General features: G+C 39.1%; 1 protein-coding gene across 1 annotated transcript; it reads left to right on the top strand.

Annotated features, from left to right (window-relative positions):
• Positions 1 to 2,368: 2,368 nt before the first annotated feature.
• On the top strand, positions 2,369 to 16,028 carry LOC136250183 (phosphoinositide 3-kinase regulatory subunit 5-like). The gene is made up of 21 exons (XM_066042365.1): positions 2,369 to 2,601; positions 2,730 to 2,779; positions 2,880 to 2,999; positions 3,061 to 3,165; positions 3,217 to 3,272; positions 3,850 to 4,027; positions 4,081 to 4,178; positions 4,240 to 4,323; positions 5,218 to 5,341; positions 5,936 to 6,133; positions 6,956 to 7,014; positions 7,059 to 8,128; positions 8,410 to 8,680; positions 9,165 to 9,266; positions 9,520 to 9,594; positions 9,641 to 9,737; positions 10,088 to 10,131; positions 15,054 to 15,165; positions 15,245 to 15,306; positions 15,354 to 15,475; positions 15,758 to 16,028. Exons 1-21 carry the CDS (start codon positions 2,450 to 2,452, stop codon positions 15,888 to 15,890), a joined length of 3,312 nt encoding a protein of 1,103 aa, XP_065898437.1. The 5' UTR covers positions 2,369 to 2,449; the 3' UTR covers positions 15,891 to 16,028.
• Positions 16,029 to 16,431: the final 403 nt, after the last annotated feature.

The raw sequence follows: 16,431 nt of genomic DNA, 5'->3' as shown, positions 1-16,431 counted from the left end.
GATTTCTAGAACAATCTATTTCTGTACTTACTATAATAAGTCCGTTCTGTGAAGTTGCTGCTGTGGCACTCCTGCAGTGTTGTTTTTCAACAGGTTATGGGCCCAGACACCAAAAGGGTAGGCCAGAGTGGACAGCGTGAATGAGAGACTTTGCTGTGCTTACGAACCAGATACTAAGACACTGTGGTACAATAGCATAAGGAGTTTACCTAATAAAACTATTAGAAAAGTACAAACTCACAGAAGCAAATACTGTGGATACACCAATGGATCCTAGTGTTAAATTAGTAAAGGATGATGGTTATAGCAAGAAAGTTGATCCATCAATCTATGGTATAGGCAGCTTGCTAGTGCTACATGTAGCAAAAGCTACACGTCCTGGTATAGTGCATGCTGTTGGAAAAGTGTCAAAGTTTAGTGCTGCACCAACACAGGCCCACCGAACTGCAGTCAAAAGAATCTTCAGGTATCTCAAAGGTGCTACTGATCTGAAGTTACAATACAAACCGGTCAATGAAAAGTTATTAGGATACTCTGATGCTGATTGGTTGAATGACAGGCACTCAACAACTGGTAATGTGTTCACAATGTCAGGAGGAGCTGTTAGTTGGTTAAGCCAAAACAAGCAACAGTCACCTGATCTACTGTTGAAACAGAATACATTGCTTTGGGTTCTGCTGCTCAAGAAGCCATATGGTTGAAGCAGCTTTTATAGCTGATTTAAACACTGCTCCAAAGAAAATCAAGATACTAGAAGATAATCAGAGTGGACTTGCAATGGCCAATAACTCAGCAGGACACAAGAGGACAAAGCATATTGATATCAAACATCATTTCATTAGAGAAGCAGTACAGACTGGAACAATTACTCTGTTTTACTGTCCAACATCAAATATACTTGCTGATATATTTACCAAACAGTTACCGAGAACTCAGTTTGTGAATCTAAGAAGAAGATTGGGAATGAACTAAATAATTACTAAATCGAAGAGGAGTGTTGTAATGAACAATTACATAATTGTATTATTGTGTAATTAATTAATAAACATAGTTATATCAGACCTATAGGGATTTCTAGAACAATTTCTGTACCTATAAATTGTGCTTGTACAGAATTTATTCTTTCTATAATAAGTCAGTTCTGTGAAGTTCCTGCTGTGGCACTCCTGCAGTGTTGTTCTTCAACAGTTGTCCCATAATGAAAGTGACTAAGCAATTGGACATTCAATTTCTGATGAAATTAACATTAAAAACTTCCTCAGTAAAATTAAACAAATTATTTGGAAGTTCAATGAATTGCTGCATATGAAGAATCTGATGCACAAGCAACAAAGTCTACTAGAAGAATGTTCATTTATTTGGCTCCCAAAGCCACTCTCTACAGCACAGATGACACTCTCAGGGCAAGTGTCTGAGTATTTAGGAAGCAATTCTAATTTTATGCACATCACGGCCAACCAGCAAGCACAAGTGGTCCCAGACAGCCAAGTGATTCAGTGGTGGATCTAGACAGAGGCACAGGGGGCACCTCCTCCCCACCACCACCACCAAAAAATTCTATACACGAGATCAAGATACTCTAATAGAGCGGTCAGTCAAACACTCTAATAGAACAGTCATCGTATGTATGTCGCTCTATTAATAATCCTCCACTGAGTATGAAAACTTGCATCTACAGCACCAGCTCATAGTTGAACCCATACCTGTCACTGATCTCTATACATGCAGCTCTTGATCAATATTAACAGTATGATTAAATTTATTACTATGATTTAGATATCTGTGTATAAAACTAGTACTACTCTACAATAAAAATTTCAGTTCTGAAACATGTAAAATACCCGTGCCCCTTATACCCCCTTATATAGCTACTTGCTACCCTGCATGGTCATGGTGCACCCCTTTTTGTCAAACCCTGGATCCGCCCCCTGCCATTTACAACAGCATAGATGGTTCGCCAAGACCTTTTATACCTGAAATATATTATGTGTGATGACAGGCCAGAAACACAATAACCAATTGCCAGTCTCAGTGGCCGGGTGCACCTTCACTGTATTTCATTTATAGACTACAAAAGGAAAAACTGTCCTGTACAGCATACCCACACAAACCTGCGTCCAAACAAACATGTATAGCTATACTTACATCTGCTGTCGTACATAACACATTTTTCTCAATTGTCCAGGCTCTGAGTGGCTAGCCTGGAAAAGTGTTAATTGGATATCCCATCTCTGCCCACCTACCATCTTCCTGAGAAATGTTTGGCACATGGGCCACGACTAATAAAAACTAAAGGGCGGGCGGCGCCAGCACTACGTAATCGTACAGCGTTGATAGCACGGGTAGTCTCGCAAACTTCAACGATTTCGAGCGAGTAAAAAGCGCTAAAATTTATCACGTGTTTTTATACCCTGTTTTTATTTTATTTTGGACTGCTACATTGACTGCCATGCCTTCAGGGGGAATACGTGTCGACGAAAACACACTAGGGTTCGCCAAAGAAGCAGACGAGTTTTTAGCAATAGCAAGTTCGGGCTGCAGTACCAGGGATATCCCAATATTCTGGAGGGAACTATCATGCGACCCTGAACGAGTTCAAAGGTATAGTTGGATATCGTAATTCATACCTGGGCACCAATCTCCTGTAAAAATGGGTCGGCTATTTCCCAAATTATGTGTGAAACTTTGGCTATAAAGTTGTTGTAGCGTTACGCGTTTGTGTTTTGTAGTTTTGTCGTGTGCTTGATAGTCAAGCTGGTCGCCTTGGATAGCGGGCAAGGTTAGTTTGAGTAAAGAATACGCACAATTTGACAGTATGCTAAAGTTGTATGTATTATAATAACACACACCGACTGGCTTCAATCTACTACACATTACAGGCATGTTGACCTTGTCGAAGAACTATTGTGAGATTTGTGGTCTGGATGTTGATGTCAGTAATCTCAAAGCATGGATGAGCAAAGAAAAAGTACCCAGTCAAGAAAGAAAACACCTTTCCTGTATCCTTGAAATATTTGAATACATACTATTCATAGTATGTTTGCCCTTAACATACTCCAGTGTTGATGCAACACCAGATTATTAGCACACTTTACTTTCTAAAACAGTTTTATCCACATATGCCTTCAAACCACTTAAAGAATATACACATTCGCTGGAACCTCGGTGAGCAATATACTGTTGGAATTGTGTGTTTCAATGTCTGTTTATTGGCAGCACGAAATTGTGTCAGGCCGGATTATCCTCAAAGATGCGACTCTTTTGAAGTGGCTGTGAGTTTATTGTCTACTTAATAACTGTGAACGTTAGCAGTACCAAACTGAATGCTGTTGCCTCTTTTGTTATACCATTGATAGGAACACTTTCAACTTCATGTTGTCTGCATAATCCTTCTTGGAATGATGATACTATTTTTGGTACCTTTTTCATTTGTTGTGGCTGTTTGAGCTTTTATATGGTCAAGGGGATGGGCCCTTAGGGTGGCCTATATTTAGGCAAAGAATGTAGCACTGCTTTAGAGAAGACCTCTAAGGTACGTACTAAGGCGATTATGCCAACACACACAGTTGGGATGCCAACACACGCAGTTAGGATGCCAACACACGCAGTTAGGATGCCAACACACGCAGTTAGGATGCCAACACACGCAGTTAGGATGCCAACACACGCAGTTAGGATGCCAACACACGCAGTTAGGATGCCAACACACGCAGTTAGGATGCCAACACACGCAGTTAGGATACCAAGATTCATAATCATTGATGTCCACTAACATATGAATATTTTTGTTCATTCAGCAGTATTGCATGGATTCAGTAGCTAGTTGTTTTAACATTTTGTGTATCTCAGGTATTGCGGGATTATTATCGGTTTGGCAAAGAAGTTCCAAAGGTCATCAAGCCCACAGAAATCAGTACAGAGTCTAACATTCTGGTTGAAGTACTAGAGGCTTGTTACAAGCATCATCGTCGTGGCCAGTTAGGATATCTGCCATCCAGACGTGGAAAATTATGCAATTATCGTGATGGTATGTTTTGAGTGAGACATGAAAATGCAGTCCATTATGTGTGTGTTCTGTAGTGGCTGATAGCTTGTCATATTTTCGGCTGCAATTTATGGTATCTGGAGACCAAAATAATGTCAACAGTGCCATCAATGAATTAATGGTTATCCTTAAGGTAAGCTGTGTGTCTGTATGTGTATGATGTATATAGTGTGTTATGTGTGTTGTCTGGGTAGAAATATTCGACCGATACAGCTGATTATGGTGAGAGAGAAATATTGTTACCTGTTTTACACATCCTTCACCAGTTTGTTGTCGAGGTGAGAATTTGTGATACCTTATTATGCACTTAACAGCCACCTTGTTAATAAAATCATCCTTTTATAGTGGTCTGATAGTGGGCGTTACTATTCAGTGGACTGCACTACTGGACTGGCATATATATATATTTTGTTTTTGCACATTATATGGTTGGATTTATTGAGCTGTCAGTTTGGTAGCCTGCAGTCCACTATTAAACACTGAATACTGACAGTAAAATGTACAAAATCTGTCTTTTAATAATTTTGCTTACGCTGCTTACCCTGTAATGCTGCTATGATGTGACAGCATTAATCAGCAATCATCTTATCATCTTTCCAGTTGATGAAGAGTAAGCTCAATGAGCGAGCTGTGTCTTTCATGGCCAGGCATCTATTTCAACACATTGGGCTTAACGATTAGAAATTATAAGCACCAGTACTGAAAAACCCTATAGATGCCACAAATTACACAGTATGCTCGTTAAGCTTGCTCTAAGGATATCATTGTCAACTGGAAAGATGATCGCTGATTAAGTATTGCTGTCACATAGCAGCATTACTGGGTAAGGAGTAAGTGCTGTATTGAGCCCCATGCTGTATAGCAGCAAAACTGAACAGTAGCAAAATTATTAAAAGACAGTTTTTGTACATTTCAATGCCCGTATTCAGTGTTTAATAGTGGGCTGCAGGCTACCAAACAGCCATTAAATGGTGAAGCTCAATAAACCCAACCATAAAATGTGTAAAAAAAAATATGCCAGTCCAGAAGTCCAATCCGCTGAATAATGATGCCCCTCTGGTAGGTCTTCTAAACAAATTGTTGCATAACCTCATTGGTATAGTGGCACTAGTTAGTCCCATAACAGCCATATTAATGAATTCTCTGTAATGTTTCAACCCAAATTTTTATAGGGTGTCCGCTACAACACCATGGATGTGTATCGAGCAGTTCAGCCATTTTACCTGTGGCCCTTACCCCACTCTGATGTAGTGAAGACACTATTGGATACTATTCAAAATGAAGACTTCATCAGAGGTAGTTCTAAGTGTTCATTTGAACCATTGAAGTGAGCTGGGGGTATATGGTTAATGGTTAGTCTATCCATTGAAACACTAGGTTTGAATAGAAACATGATGAAGACCAAATGTGTTGACTAATTAACACAGTGGAATGTTTCTTAATGACTACTAAAAAGAATATAACACCAAACAAAAGTTTTTGTCTAAAGGACAGGTTATACTAACTGCTGCTTAAAATTGACCCTTGATCCCTGTAAGGTCACCACAATTTAATATTATTAAGAGTTAACCTTCTTGATATTATATATTATATACTATATACTCAGCAAATGGTTAACATGTGTGGTATTTCCGTCCTTTGTTATAATGTGGTAGTCAGTGTGAAGCAATTTGGCGGGAATATTGAATTGAATTGGGACTTTTGTGGTTTCATACTTGAATTGGAGTTTAGATAGATGCAACCACATTGTTTTTCATGGTCAGCTGTCTTGGTAACTAAACGAGCAAACATTGTTACATGTGGTGGACATTCATGTTACATGTGGTGGACTTTCATGTCACATGTTTTCCTGAATGTCATATATATAACATTTGTCACTGACTATTGCAGGGTCTGCATTTAGAGAAACCTTGATTGCCGAGCATCATTTGGAGTTCAGTCTAAACTGCAGTAGTCCGGCATATAACAAAGAACATCACTATCACTTGATGATTGATAATCATGCTCCTCGTAGCTATGCTTTCTCACAGGCTTTTGAGAAACAGAACACTGTAGATCCCATTTCATTGAAGAAACTGTTTTTGAGAAGTATGTTCTATATGTGATAAATGTATGTGCGAGTGTTGTGTATGCACATGTGTGTAGTAAGTACATGGTTTGTGTATATATATACTCAGTGAAGCATGCAAGTTATACAAGTGAATGGGCTAATTACCCAGTTAAATAATTGTCCTAATGAATAATGGTATAATTTTATTATGTAAGCCAAAACATATTTAATGTGATACATTTGTCATAATGGAATTTTGTAGATTGTCTGGTGAAGCACACTCAGCAATTTTGTACATGTTGTGTATTAGCCAATGTGGCTAGCCTGCTATATTGCAATTTCAATAGCATGTTGGACTGAATTTGATGCTATGCCTAGCAAATTCCCATAAATATACTTCACATTTTACTAACTATTTACACACACTTGTATATTCTCTATAGCAGGTCTGCCCTAGCTAATCACCTTGTAACAATTGAGGTAATGACTCTGCCAAGAACGCAATTTCAATAGTTGAACTATCCACTTTGTTAACTTGGCTAAACTGTATAATGCATTTCACAATTACTACAAAACCTCTGCTATACTTCCATACAACTGGGTGAGCTTTAAACAGAACAAAAATGCTTTGTTGTAGAAATCTACCATGGTGCCATAGCTAACCATCCTTGACTCCATTAGTTATCCATCGTCAAATGTTTTTTGCTTAAGGAATTGACCTTTGGTCCAGTTCAGTATTGAAGAAGGCCAGCAAGCAGTGTTGTATTGCATGTATATAGAGAGGTAGCCGGTATAACTAGAGAGGTGTCTGGTTAGACGGGCTTAACTGAATTACTGTGTTTGTTACTGCATTTTTCTAGACCTGTTTTACTCTTTATTGAAAACTGTGGACCTTGCTAAACTGGATGAACAACTAGAGGTTAGCAGATTCCACCAGCATAACCTGTTTATGGCATCTTACAGGGAATGACTGACCGATTGGACAGGTTATGTGAGCAAGCACTTAACATTCTCATATCAACTGAGTCAGATGAATTCAAACAAGCTAATGGGATTAACATAGACACTAAGATGGATCATGTAGTGATGGACATAAATCATCTCTATGGTGAAATTTTATCACACACGCCAAATTATCCTGTCCCAGAACACATCCAACTGACGTCACAACAGTTAGAAGACTTCTCACTACCTGCCCCATACTTCCACACTCACCCCATTCCTACTATTAATAGTGAAGTACTCAAAGAGAAACTGAGGGAAGTTATCGACACCGTCAATGGGAGAGCACATCGCAGCAAGAAATTGTCAGGACGTAGACATGTCCCAGTTCGTTCGACATCTCATGACAGTGGTACAGTGGATCCTGATGTTATCTCATCACCAGATGACGTGATGATGTTAACAAGATCTGTAAACCTTCTCCGTCCTGGCAGTGCCCCGAACAGTAAAGTACGCTCACTCAGTGAGGCTGATGTGGCTCCTGGAGCATTCAGTGTTCCCACAAGTCCATTGCGTCCATGTGCATCACCTTCATCAAATGGAGGTGGATCTGTGACATTCAGTAATAGCCACCATGAACTGTCTGATGCAACTGGTGGAGAGACAGAGAGTTCTAGTTCCATTGATAGGAGTGCATCTCGATCACCAGATAGCAGTGAAACTGACTCCAGTTCTCCTAGAATAGTTGATGGCACTATGAGGTCTTATTCTCCTGCCAGCAGTGACAGTGGCTCGTTGTATTCAGCTATGACAGTTAATTCATTACATCGAGGGTCATTGTCATTATATGGTAGTGGTAATATGGTTGGTTCTATGAATAGAAAAATGTCATTGCCAGTCCAGTACATTGAGGGCTCCACTGGGTCAATGGTACGTGTACAAAAGAAGGGCGGGACACACACACTACGTGTGAGAAGGAAGTCTCGACCTTCTTTACATTCATCGGCATTTATCACTAAAGTAGTGAAGATTGTGCTAGTAGGAAATGATGAACTGATCAACAACATGGCATATGCTTATGCTGACCTGAGGTGAGTTGAGTGTGTATATAACCAGTAGTGTTGTTTGAAAATAGAAATTTTTGAGTTCTTCCATTTGTGATGATATATAATACTTATTTACAGTAAACCAGCAAGCTTTAAGGATAGAAGTTTTATACATTATTACAAGTCACAACCAGTATAGTGTCCTACAATTCCTAGCCATATATTGTATAGCTTTTCAGTCACTACACTTGTGTCTGTCAAATACAAGTGTTTGGTGACTTGTTAAGTAAAAATATGCTTTTTGTGAATGAATTTATTTCTTGTAGGATAAAAGAGCCAAGTTTGTTTGCAGGAATCAAGATGTTGTTCTATTATGTGCCAATGTCTGAGGTGTCTACGGCTACTGTGGCAAGTGTCAGTGGACGTAGATTGTCAGAGAGCAGTGCAGATAATTTAATACAACCTCTCGTTGATGCTTCTCAGCCAGCATTGTTTGGTGAAGATGTCTGGCTAGGATGTTTTGTTAGTAACAAGGACAGCTGGTATGAGAGGAACGTTATGTTAGCCACCCATAACTTGCTCCGTATCATACCATCGGTAAGTTGTGCCTCATTGTGGTAGCTGTGGTGCATGAGCAGTCATATTGTTTAAATATATAGGAAATTCTGAATCATGTGACTCTCTTTATACCTAGATAGAATGTTGTTTGGCAACCATAAAGATTTTTAACTCCCTGTTATACACGTTTTCAGCTTCTTGCAGGTCCCCAGTGGGATATCTGATGCATTTTTGCTATGTATTGGTATAGAAGTGTAAAGTGTGATATCAGTGAACACTGTGTGTCCCACATTACACAGTAGTCATTCTTCACTGGTTACCAGGTGATTATTCATGGGTTACTAGGTGCACAATGGTTACTAATTGCCTCTGAAAACTTCACAGGTTATAGACCCCTCATTGCCAGGAAGCATGGTCTAGAGTTGATGCTGATAATGTAGTCTGTGGGTGGTTTCTGTTGGGACAACACTAGGGTGTTGATCAGTGTCTAGTGTGTCATTGTTATGTGGTGTCTTCTATGCAGCCAGAGAAAATCACTCACCCATCATTGCCGTTAGCCAATGCTACTTTGCCCATTCCTAGTCTGCCGACTGTCAGTGAGAAACTTCCACCCAGTCCTGCTGAGGTAATGTACATGTGCGTACGTGCGTGCGCGTGTGTGTGTGTGTGAGAGAGAGAGAGTGTGTGTGCGTGTGTATTTGTGTTGTCGTTACAAGTCAACAACAGGGCTTACATCATGCATACACATGTAACACATCATGGTTTGAAGAAGCCTTTGCTTCCTTTGGAGCGTGGATGTGGTGTGAGTGTGTGTGTGTGTGTGTACGTGTGTGTAGTGATTACATATTCATGTATTACCCATTTCTGTTTCCCCACAGCTAATTCGGTCAATGGTCACAAACTATTGTCGAGAGGCACAAAACACAGTTCACTTCAACATGTACTCAGTAGAGGTCAGTCACTGAATTACTATTAATGCTATCAGTAGTTATTGTACAGCTAGAGGTAAAGCCAGACAAAGGCAAGTCAACACATCCACAGCTAATCAGAAAGTGTTACATGCTACAGAGGCTGGACATTCAGAAGTACCGGAAAGGTGGGTGGTTGACTTGTATGGCTTGTTACATGTAGTATAGAGGTTTTGCAGGAAGCATTCCCAAGTCACATGTACAGTATGCACAAATACTTAAGAAGTACAAAGTACTGTTCTAAAAAGAGGCATTCTATAGCAAAACTAACTAATGATCAACATTCAAGAAAATTTAGTCACAAGTTTTCATTGTGACTATCGGTATTTAACTATGTTCAATCCACTCATCATTTCTACACACGTGGATTGTCTCCTGCAAAACCTCAATATGCTATATTATGTAAACCTACCTGTGATATAATATTCTCTGTGTGTGTGTTGTATGATATTATGATAACCGTGTGCTGTTCATATAGGCAAACAGGCGAAGACTTTTGAAACTAATATGACAATGGAAGAAGTGAGTGTGTTGCTGTACAGGACATTGTTCTTTATGTGTTATGCCATGTCAAAGTAGTCCAGAGTCAATTATTACTGCCTGACATAGGCCATTTGTCAGGCAAATATCATGCATGGCCGACCATAATGGAACCTGCCTGACAAAATGTCAGATCAAAATAAAAGGAAGTTAGAGAGTTTTATAGTGACACATTGTCAATCAATTAGACAACAATGATTGTATTATTATAGGTTGAGTCACTCTATTCTATCAATGTAACGTAAGGATTTCCGACGAATTGTGTAAAACAGTAGCACATCAATGTCAGGTAATGCTTTAGGTTACCTGACATTTTCACTGAGATTTGAAAAAATTATAATTGTCTCTGAAGTAGTTGCTAATGTTAATATTTCGATTATGCTATCATACAAACTGGAGATCATGCTTTATGAATTGTGAGTATTATGACTTGTTTACAGCTTGTTTAATAAAAATTAGCAATGTGAGATGTTAATCAACTATGTAAGGCTCCCTCAGGTACTGCTAATATGACATCGACATCACATCATTTAGGTGTAGACTTTTTGACATGCACATTGTGTCAGGTCATTGTACCAGATCAGGTCAAAGCCTTACATATACAAGTTTAAGGAATAATTAAGAATTTTAAGTTTGATTAGGGATCATAGGAAAAAAAGTAGGGAAACAAGGGAGGTCGCCTACACCTGCAGATATACTAGTGAACATTTAATCCCTAATTCAGTCTATACCCCCAAGATCAAGACTGAATTAGGGATTAAATGTTCACCAGTATATCTGCAGGTGTAAGCAATCTCCCTTGTTTCCTTACTTTTTTTTTCTATGATCCCTAATCGAACTTAAAATTTCCTTAAACTTGTTCGTTTACTTTTTTGTGTAACATTATTATGACTGGTAAACCCACGCATACCGCGTCAAAAGAAAGGATGGCGCCAGAATTAATGTTTCATCTGAACACTCGCCCCACCTATTAAATACTGCTTCGAAAAAGTGCAGTGGCCATTATGCTTCACTTTCAGCTATGTTAAGCCCATTACACAGCGCTACAGACGAAAAATAGTAGAAGCACTTCTGCAACAATCCAGTCACCACAAAAACGATTCGCATGCCCCCAACTATCAATTAATGCCTTGAAAGTGCAGCTTTGCTTTCAGCTATGTTCAGCCTGTTACACAGTGGTACTAATGAAGAACAGTGTTAGAATCGTCTCTGCAATCAATCCAGTCACAGGGCTGGGGGAAGCAAAATATTTTTGGTCAGGCACATTATCTAGGGGAGCACACTGAAAGGAGTAACCGTACAGTGTGCGAAGCACACTCAGCGAAATGCAAAGCATTTCGCCTTCTAGGGGGTCTGGGGGCATGCCCCCCCAGAAAAATTTTGAAAATATAACCTTCTGAGTTTAAATTTGGTGACAATTTTGACTGAAAATTGGCATACAGATAAAAGAAGTTTTGTTTGTCTTAAGCATGTGGTATTTGATTTATGTAATACTAGTACAGCCAGGGCCGCCCACAGGGGGGGGTAACTGGGGCATTTTGCCCCGGGCCCCAGCCTGAAAGGGGCCCCAGGAGGCCCCATGAAGGGCCCCCTGAATACCTGTTTAAAAGATCGATATACTCTAATAGAGCAGTCAGATCTAAATACTCTAATAGAGCAGTCACAGTATTCTTCAGAGGAGCAGTGTAGCAAGCTTATAGATAAGGAGATATGGTTGGTGATGGGTAGTTATTGTCATTGCCAGCAGGTTGTGACCTTTTTTTTTTTTTTTTTTTTTATGGTCTTCACTTTACAACTTGGGTCAAGGGCCCCACTTTAACTCTTTGCCCTGGGCCCCTTAATTTCTCTGGGCGGCCCTGAGTACAGCAAATAGTAGCTATGGGCTGTATAATATACTTAAAACCCATATGCATAGGTTAATATTAACAAACTCTCAGTATTGCTGTACACTTTATGAAAATACAAACATGCACATCCTGCATGTTAAGACATATACATGTACAACAATAATATAATTTAAATGTTTCTTTTATGTAGGTAGTCATACTGGACACTGACGCAAATACAATAGTTACATGCACATAGCCATCAAATGTTTTCCAGTTCAAAGCTGCCAAACACTTTTCTTCTTTCTTCATTGGCAGTTGAAAACTCAGTTAGTATTGATTTAACATCTACGGTATCAGTTAGAGATTTATGTATATGTACTACCATCATGTTGTTCAAACGTAATTGTGTCATTGAAGACCTCAAATAGGTTTTAACACGGCGGAGTGCTGATGCGCTTCTCTCTGAAACAGCGTTGGTGGCTGGCATCAAAGCAATCAGCTTTACAAGCAAAGACACTTGTGATAACAGAGATAGCTGTGCTGGAGGCAAAGATTGAAACATTTATGAATGTCACAGAATTGTAGGTGACGGCCACTAACTGCAATTTTCATTTGTCCAAGTAGCTCAAGTTGAGTTTCAAGTTCAGATTTACTAAAATCTGATGCGTAAAGACACCACTTCATTGAGCTCCTGCAAATGGCCTTTCTTAGTTGCAGCCTTAATAATAAGCTGCTCTAATGTTGAGTATGTTTTATAATCCTTTTGCTGAAAACGATTTTCAATTGTAGCAATGATTAAATCAACACTTTGAAAGTATATTTGCTTATAATGCTGTTTGACATCAGGAGGGTGATAAGGTTCAGCAGTGCCATCTTCATAACGTCTAGGACGTTTGCGAGCACGAGGTAAGGTTGGATCTTTGACTTCCAATGAGTTTTGGGTAGTTTTAGCAAGTTCCCAAAACAAATCAAAATCATCATCTGTTCGAATTTTCTTGAAAACTTCTATGCATAGTTTGGCCACACTATAAGCCTCTACTGCTGACATGGCTGTAGCTTGCAAAGTTTTGCTTAAATTGTCGGTGTGCTTTAGAATCCGCTCACCTAACAAAAGACCAAACAAAAAATCAAAATCCTTTATTTTTGATCAAACTCCATTTATTCTAGCCTTTATTTCTGATTGTGAGCAAACTTCTAATGCTTCATCCCACATTGCTTCTAAAGCAGAATAGTTGACGCGTATGCTCTCAAGGGATAAAGCACGCACAGTCCAACGGGTTGGACAAAGGTTTCATATGCCCAGGGCTTGTGGTGTGAGTTCTTGATGAAACTTGTGAAAAATGGCATCTCTCCTAGGTGAATATTTGAAAAGCTTGCACATTTCAAGCGCTACATCGAGAGCATCACACATGCATTTAATACTTTTCAAAGTGTCGGACACAGCAAGATTTAAACTATGGCCATAGCAATGCAAATAAAGTGCTTGTGGCTCAAGTTTTTGAATATCAGATGCCACTTGCTTCATGTTGGAAGCCCCATCATAACACTGGGCTCTACACATTGACATTGAAAGAGTCATGTGGCGCACAGTATCAGTGACAACATGAACAATGGTAGCAGCAGTTATGTCATCAACATGATGGAGGCCTACAAAATCCTCATGTGTTTCGAACTTGTCATCGACCCATCTTATACACACAACAACCTGCTCTTTATTTGAAGAATCCATGACTTCATCTGCCTCCACTGCAAAATAACCTGCTGCCTTTATGTCTGCAGCAATTCTACGCAAGTGACTGTGAGCCAAAAGCTTAATCACCTCATCCTGTATGTGGTGATCTGTGTACTTGTTTGTTTTACGTTTCATTATTTCTAACATCCCTGGATCGTCATTTGCACGCAGCAGCATTAATTGGTAAAAGTTGGATTCCTTCTCACAGCCACCACTGCCATCTTCTGATGGAATCCAATTGCCTCTGAATGGTAGGCCTTGTCTGGCAAGAAAGATGACATTTTGAAGAACTTTTTGCAAGTAAGCTCTGTTGATTGCCCTTTGGTTGGTACCAGCAGCAGCATAATGCTCACCAATATCTTTGTATTTGTTCATGACTAAATCAGCTACCCACTTGTGCATCTAAATTAAAAATAGAGAAAAACGAATGTAGTGATGCTCAAACTAGTGCGGTATTAAACAAAGCAGTTTGTAACGATATAGCTATGAATAATAATAAAAACTTACGTGGGAGCGTTCATGAAGAGGAAATCCTCCGTGTTTCTCTCCAGTGGCATCCTTCCAATACGTATAGACGCGGGTGAGAAACGCATCCGATGTTTTGCTGGTCAGTGAGCAATTCCTGACTCTTTCTTGTTGCACTGCCTTAATACAAACAAAGCAAAACGCTTTATCTTCTGTCTCGTTGTACGTGATCCATGGCCACTTATCGAACCACGAAGATTGGAAGGAACGATAGGTCGGCTTTTACCTAAGTAATATAGGTACTGTAACGAATCTAATATTACATAATATTATTACTACAAGTAACAAAGTTACTAATCTCGTTTGTGATCCACTGAGTAACGCCTAGCCACAATGAAGTAACGAAGCCTACTGAATGGAGCTTATTCACCAGCTTCTGACTTATAACCAAGATTTGCACATTGTCCAACAACACAATCATGTCACGTGATAAGGTGGTAGTTTCACATGTGACAGCTTAAGGCTGTGGACACAAAGTAATATAATATGTAATATTATTATAGTTACTTTATTTTTTGGGTAATATGTAACTGTAACTAAATAGTTCAGTTGCAAGTAATTATGTAATATGTAACCTGTTACTTTTACAAAGTAACTTGCCCAACACTGCTATCCAATACTGCCAAGGTGCCAGGATGGAGTTGTGAAGCTGGTTTTTGGGTGAATTTTGTGGCTAGGAAAACCCAAATCTCCATATACAGTACTACCATACTGTATGATACATTTTAGCTTCGTTGCATCTCAGTACAGTGTTAGAATGCATGCAGTAGCTTCATTAGTATAGAGCCCCTGTATGTCGCATGTCTTTTACCACATAGGTCACCCTGGACTGTTCCATGTTACAGCAGAGAACAGTGTCTTTAAAGAATGTGTGGTCGATGGGTGTGGCCAGTGTTCCACGCGTCTACGATCTTTGTGTCACCAACCCAGGTGATTACCTCGTAATTGTTGTGTGATATAAGCAGACATGTTAGCACCAGGGAGACATTATATCATTATTGTTATACAGAACATGATAATGTTGAGCTAACAGTGACACAAGCAGTGACTGAAGGGAGAGTAACTACTTCAGTAAGTAGCCACTACTCTGTACTACTGTATGGCACTGCGTTATATAGTACAAATTGAGTGAGGAGAGTTCTTATCATGTTAAACACTTGGAGATAGAAATGTCCAAGGATAAACCAGTCACCGTAATGATTGACAGTGATGCATCAAGTCTTGTTGAGAATGTTATCAGGTATGGTTGTGTGTAGTCAGGTTGCCTGCTTGTTTCAGTGTAGTGTGTGTACAAGCGTGTGTGTAGGAGGGGATGCATGTCTATACTTGTACCCCATTAGCATATAATTTTATGTCCTGTACTGGAGTTTCTTAGTGATAGTCTGACAAGAATAATTTTTAGCACATAGTTTTTGCACAATCACTTGGAGATAAATGGTTTTAAAAATTATTAGACATCTTATGGGAGACCTACAACACTTACTAGACATTGTTATTATCTTATATTCTCATGTGACAATAGAATCAAAGTTCAACCCGCCATGGCAGGAGGTACAGAGGCCAGTTTACTAAACAGTGTTTCAGTATATGAGCAACACCAAGCACAGAAACAAGTGTTCTTCCCTGTGATGTCATATTGGCCAGTGGACTTGTAGCTTAAAGCTTGAATAATTTTTTTTAAAATTGAATTATTTATTTTCCCTGTGCTTTTGTATGCAGTATCACTTGTATTTTATTTTTATATTGTGTAAATCACTTTAAACATTTTTAATTATAACCTGTCATATTCAGCAGTGGTTATAAGGAGGTTTTGATGGTGATAGTGGCTCAGTGCATGCTTGACTGTTCTATTAAGAATTATTTACATTGTGTAATCACGAATATATAAATATTGTAGAATGATGTTAGAGTGGGAAAAGCAAGTTAGCCAACACAGTGTTATTGGGAGAGGCTATAGTTAAAAACATGTATAATCATTGTTGCAAATTATATAGTGACCAAACCAAAATATTCTCAAGCAATGACAAAACAAGTCTTAATACCATGCATGCAGTGAATTTAGCAGCTAAACCCCATGATGACTATTTAGTGCAATTTATACATAACAATTGCAAGCCATATAGCCATCATCAAGCAAGAAAGTAGTAGACAAGCAGTACTGCATGCAAGAAGCCATTTATTACCATTGTTGTCCCT

Source organism: Dysidea avara, chromosome 3, assembly GCF_963678975.1.
Source record: "Dysidea avara chromosome 3, odDysAvar1.4, whole genome shotgun sequence".
In the NCBI taxonomy this organism is placed as follows: domain Eukaryota; kingdom Metazoa; phylum Porifera; class Demospongiae; order Dictyoceratida; family Dysideidae; genus Dysidea; species Dysidea avara.
This window is presented reverse-complemented; position numbering and strand designations above follow the sequence as displayed.

What these genes read in the sequence shown, in the direction of transcription:
- LOC136250183 (XM_066042365.1), top strand. Translation starts at nt 2,450, where the DNA reads ATGCCTTCAGGGGGAATACGTGTCGACGAAAACACACTAGGGTTCGCC. An exon ending in AATTAATGGTTATCCTTAAG is followed by an intron (nt 4,179 to 4,239) that starts GTAAGCTGTGTG and finishes TTGTCTGGGTAG; the next exon opens with AAATATTCGACCGATACAGC. An exon ending in GAAGAAACTGTTTTTGAGAA is followed by an intron (nt 6,134 to 6,955) that starts GTATGTTCTATA and finishes GCATTTTTCTAG; the next exon opens with ACCTGTTTTACTCTTTATTG.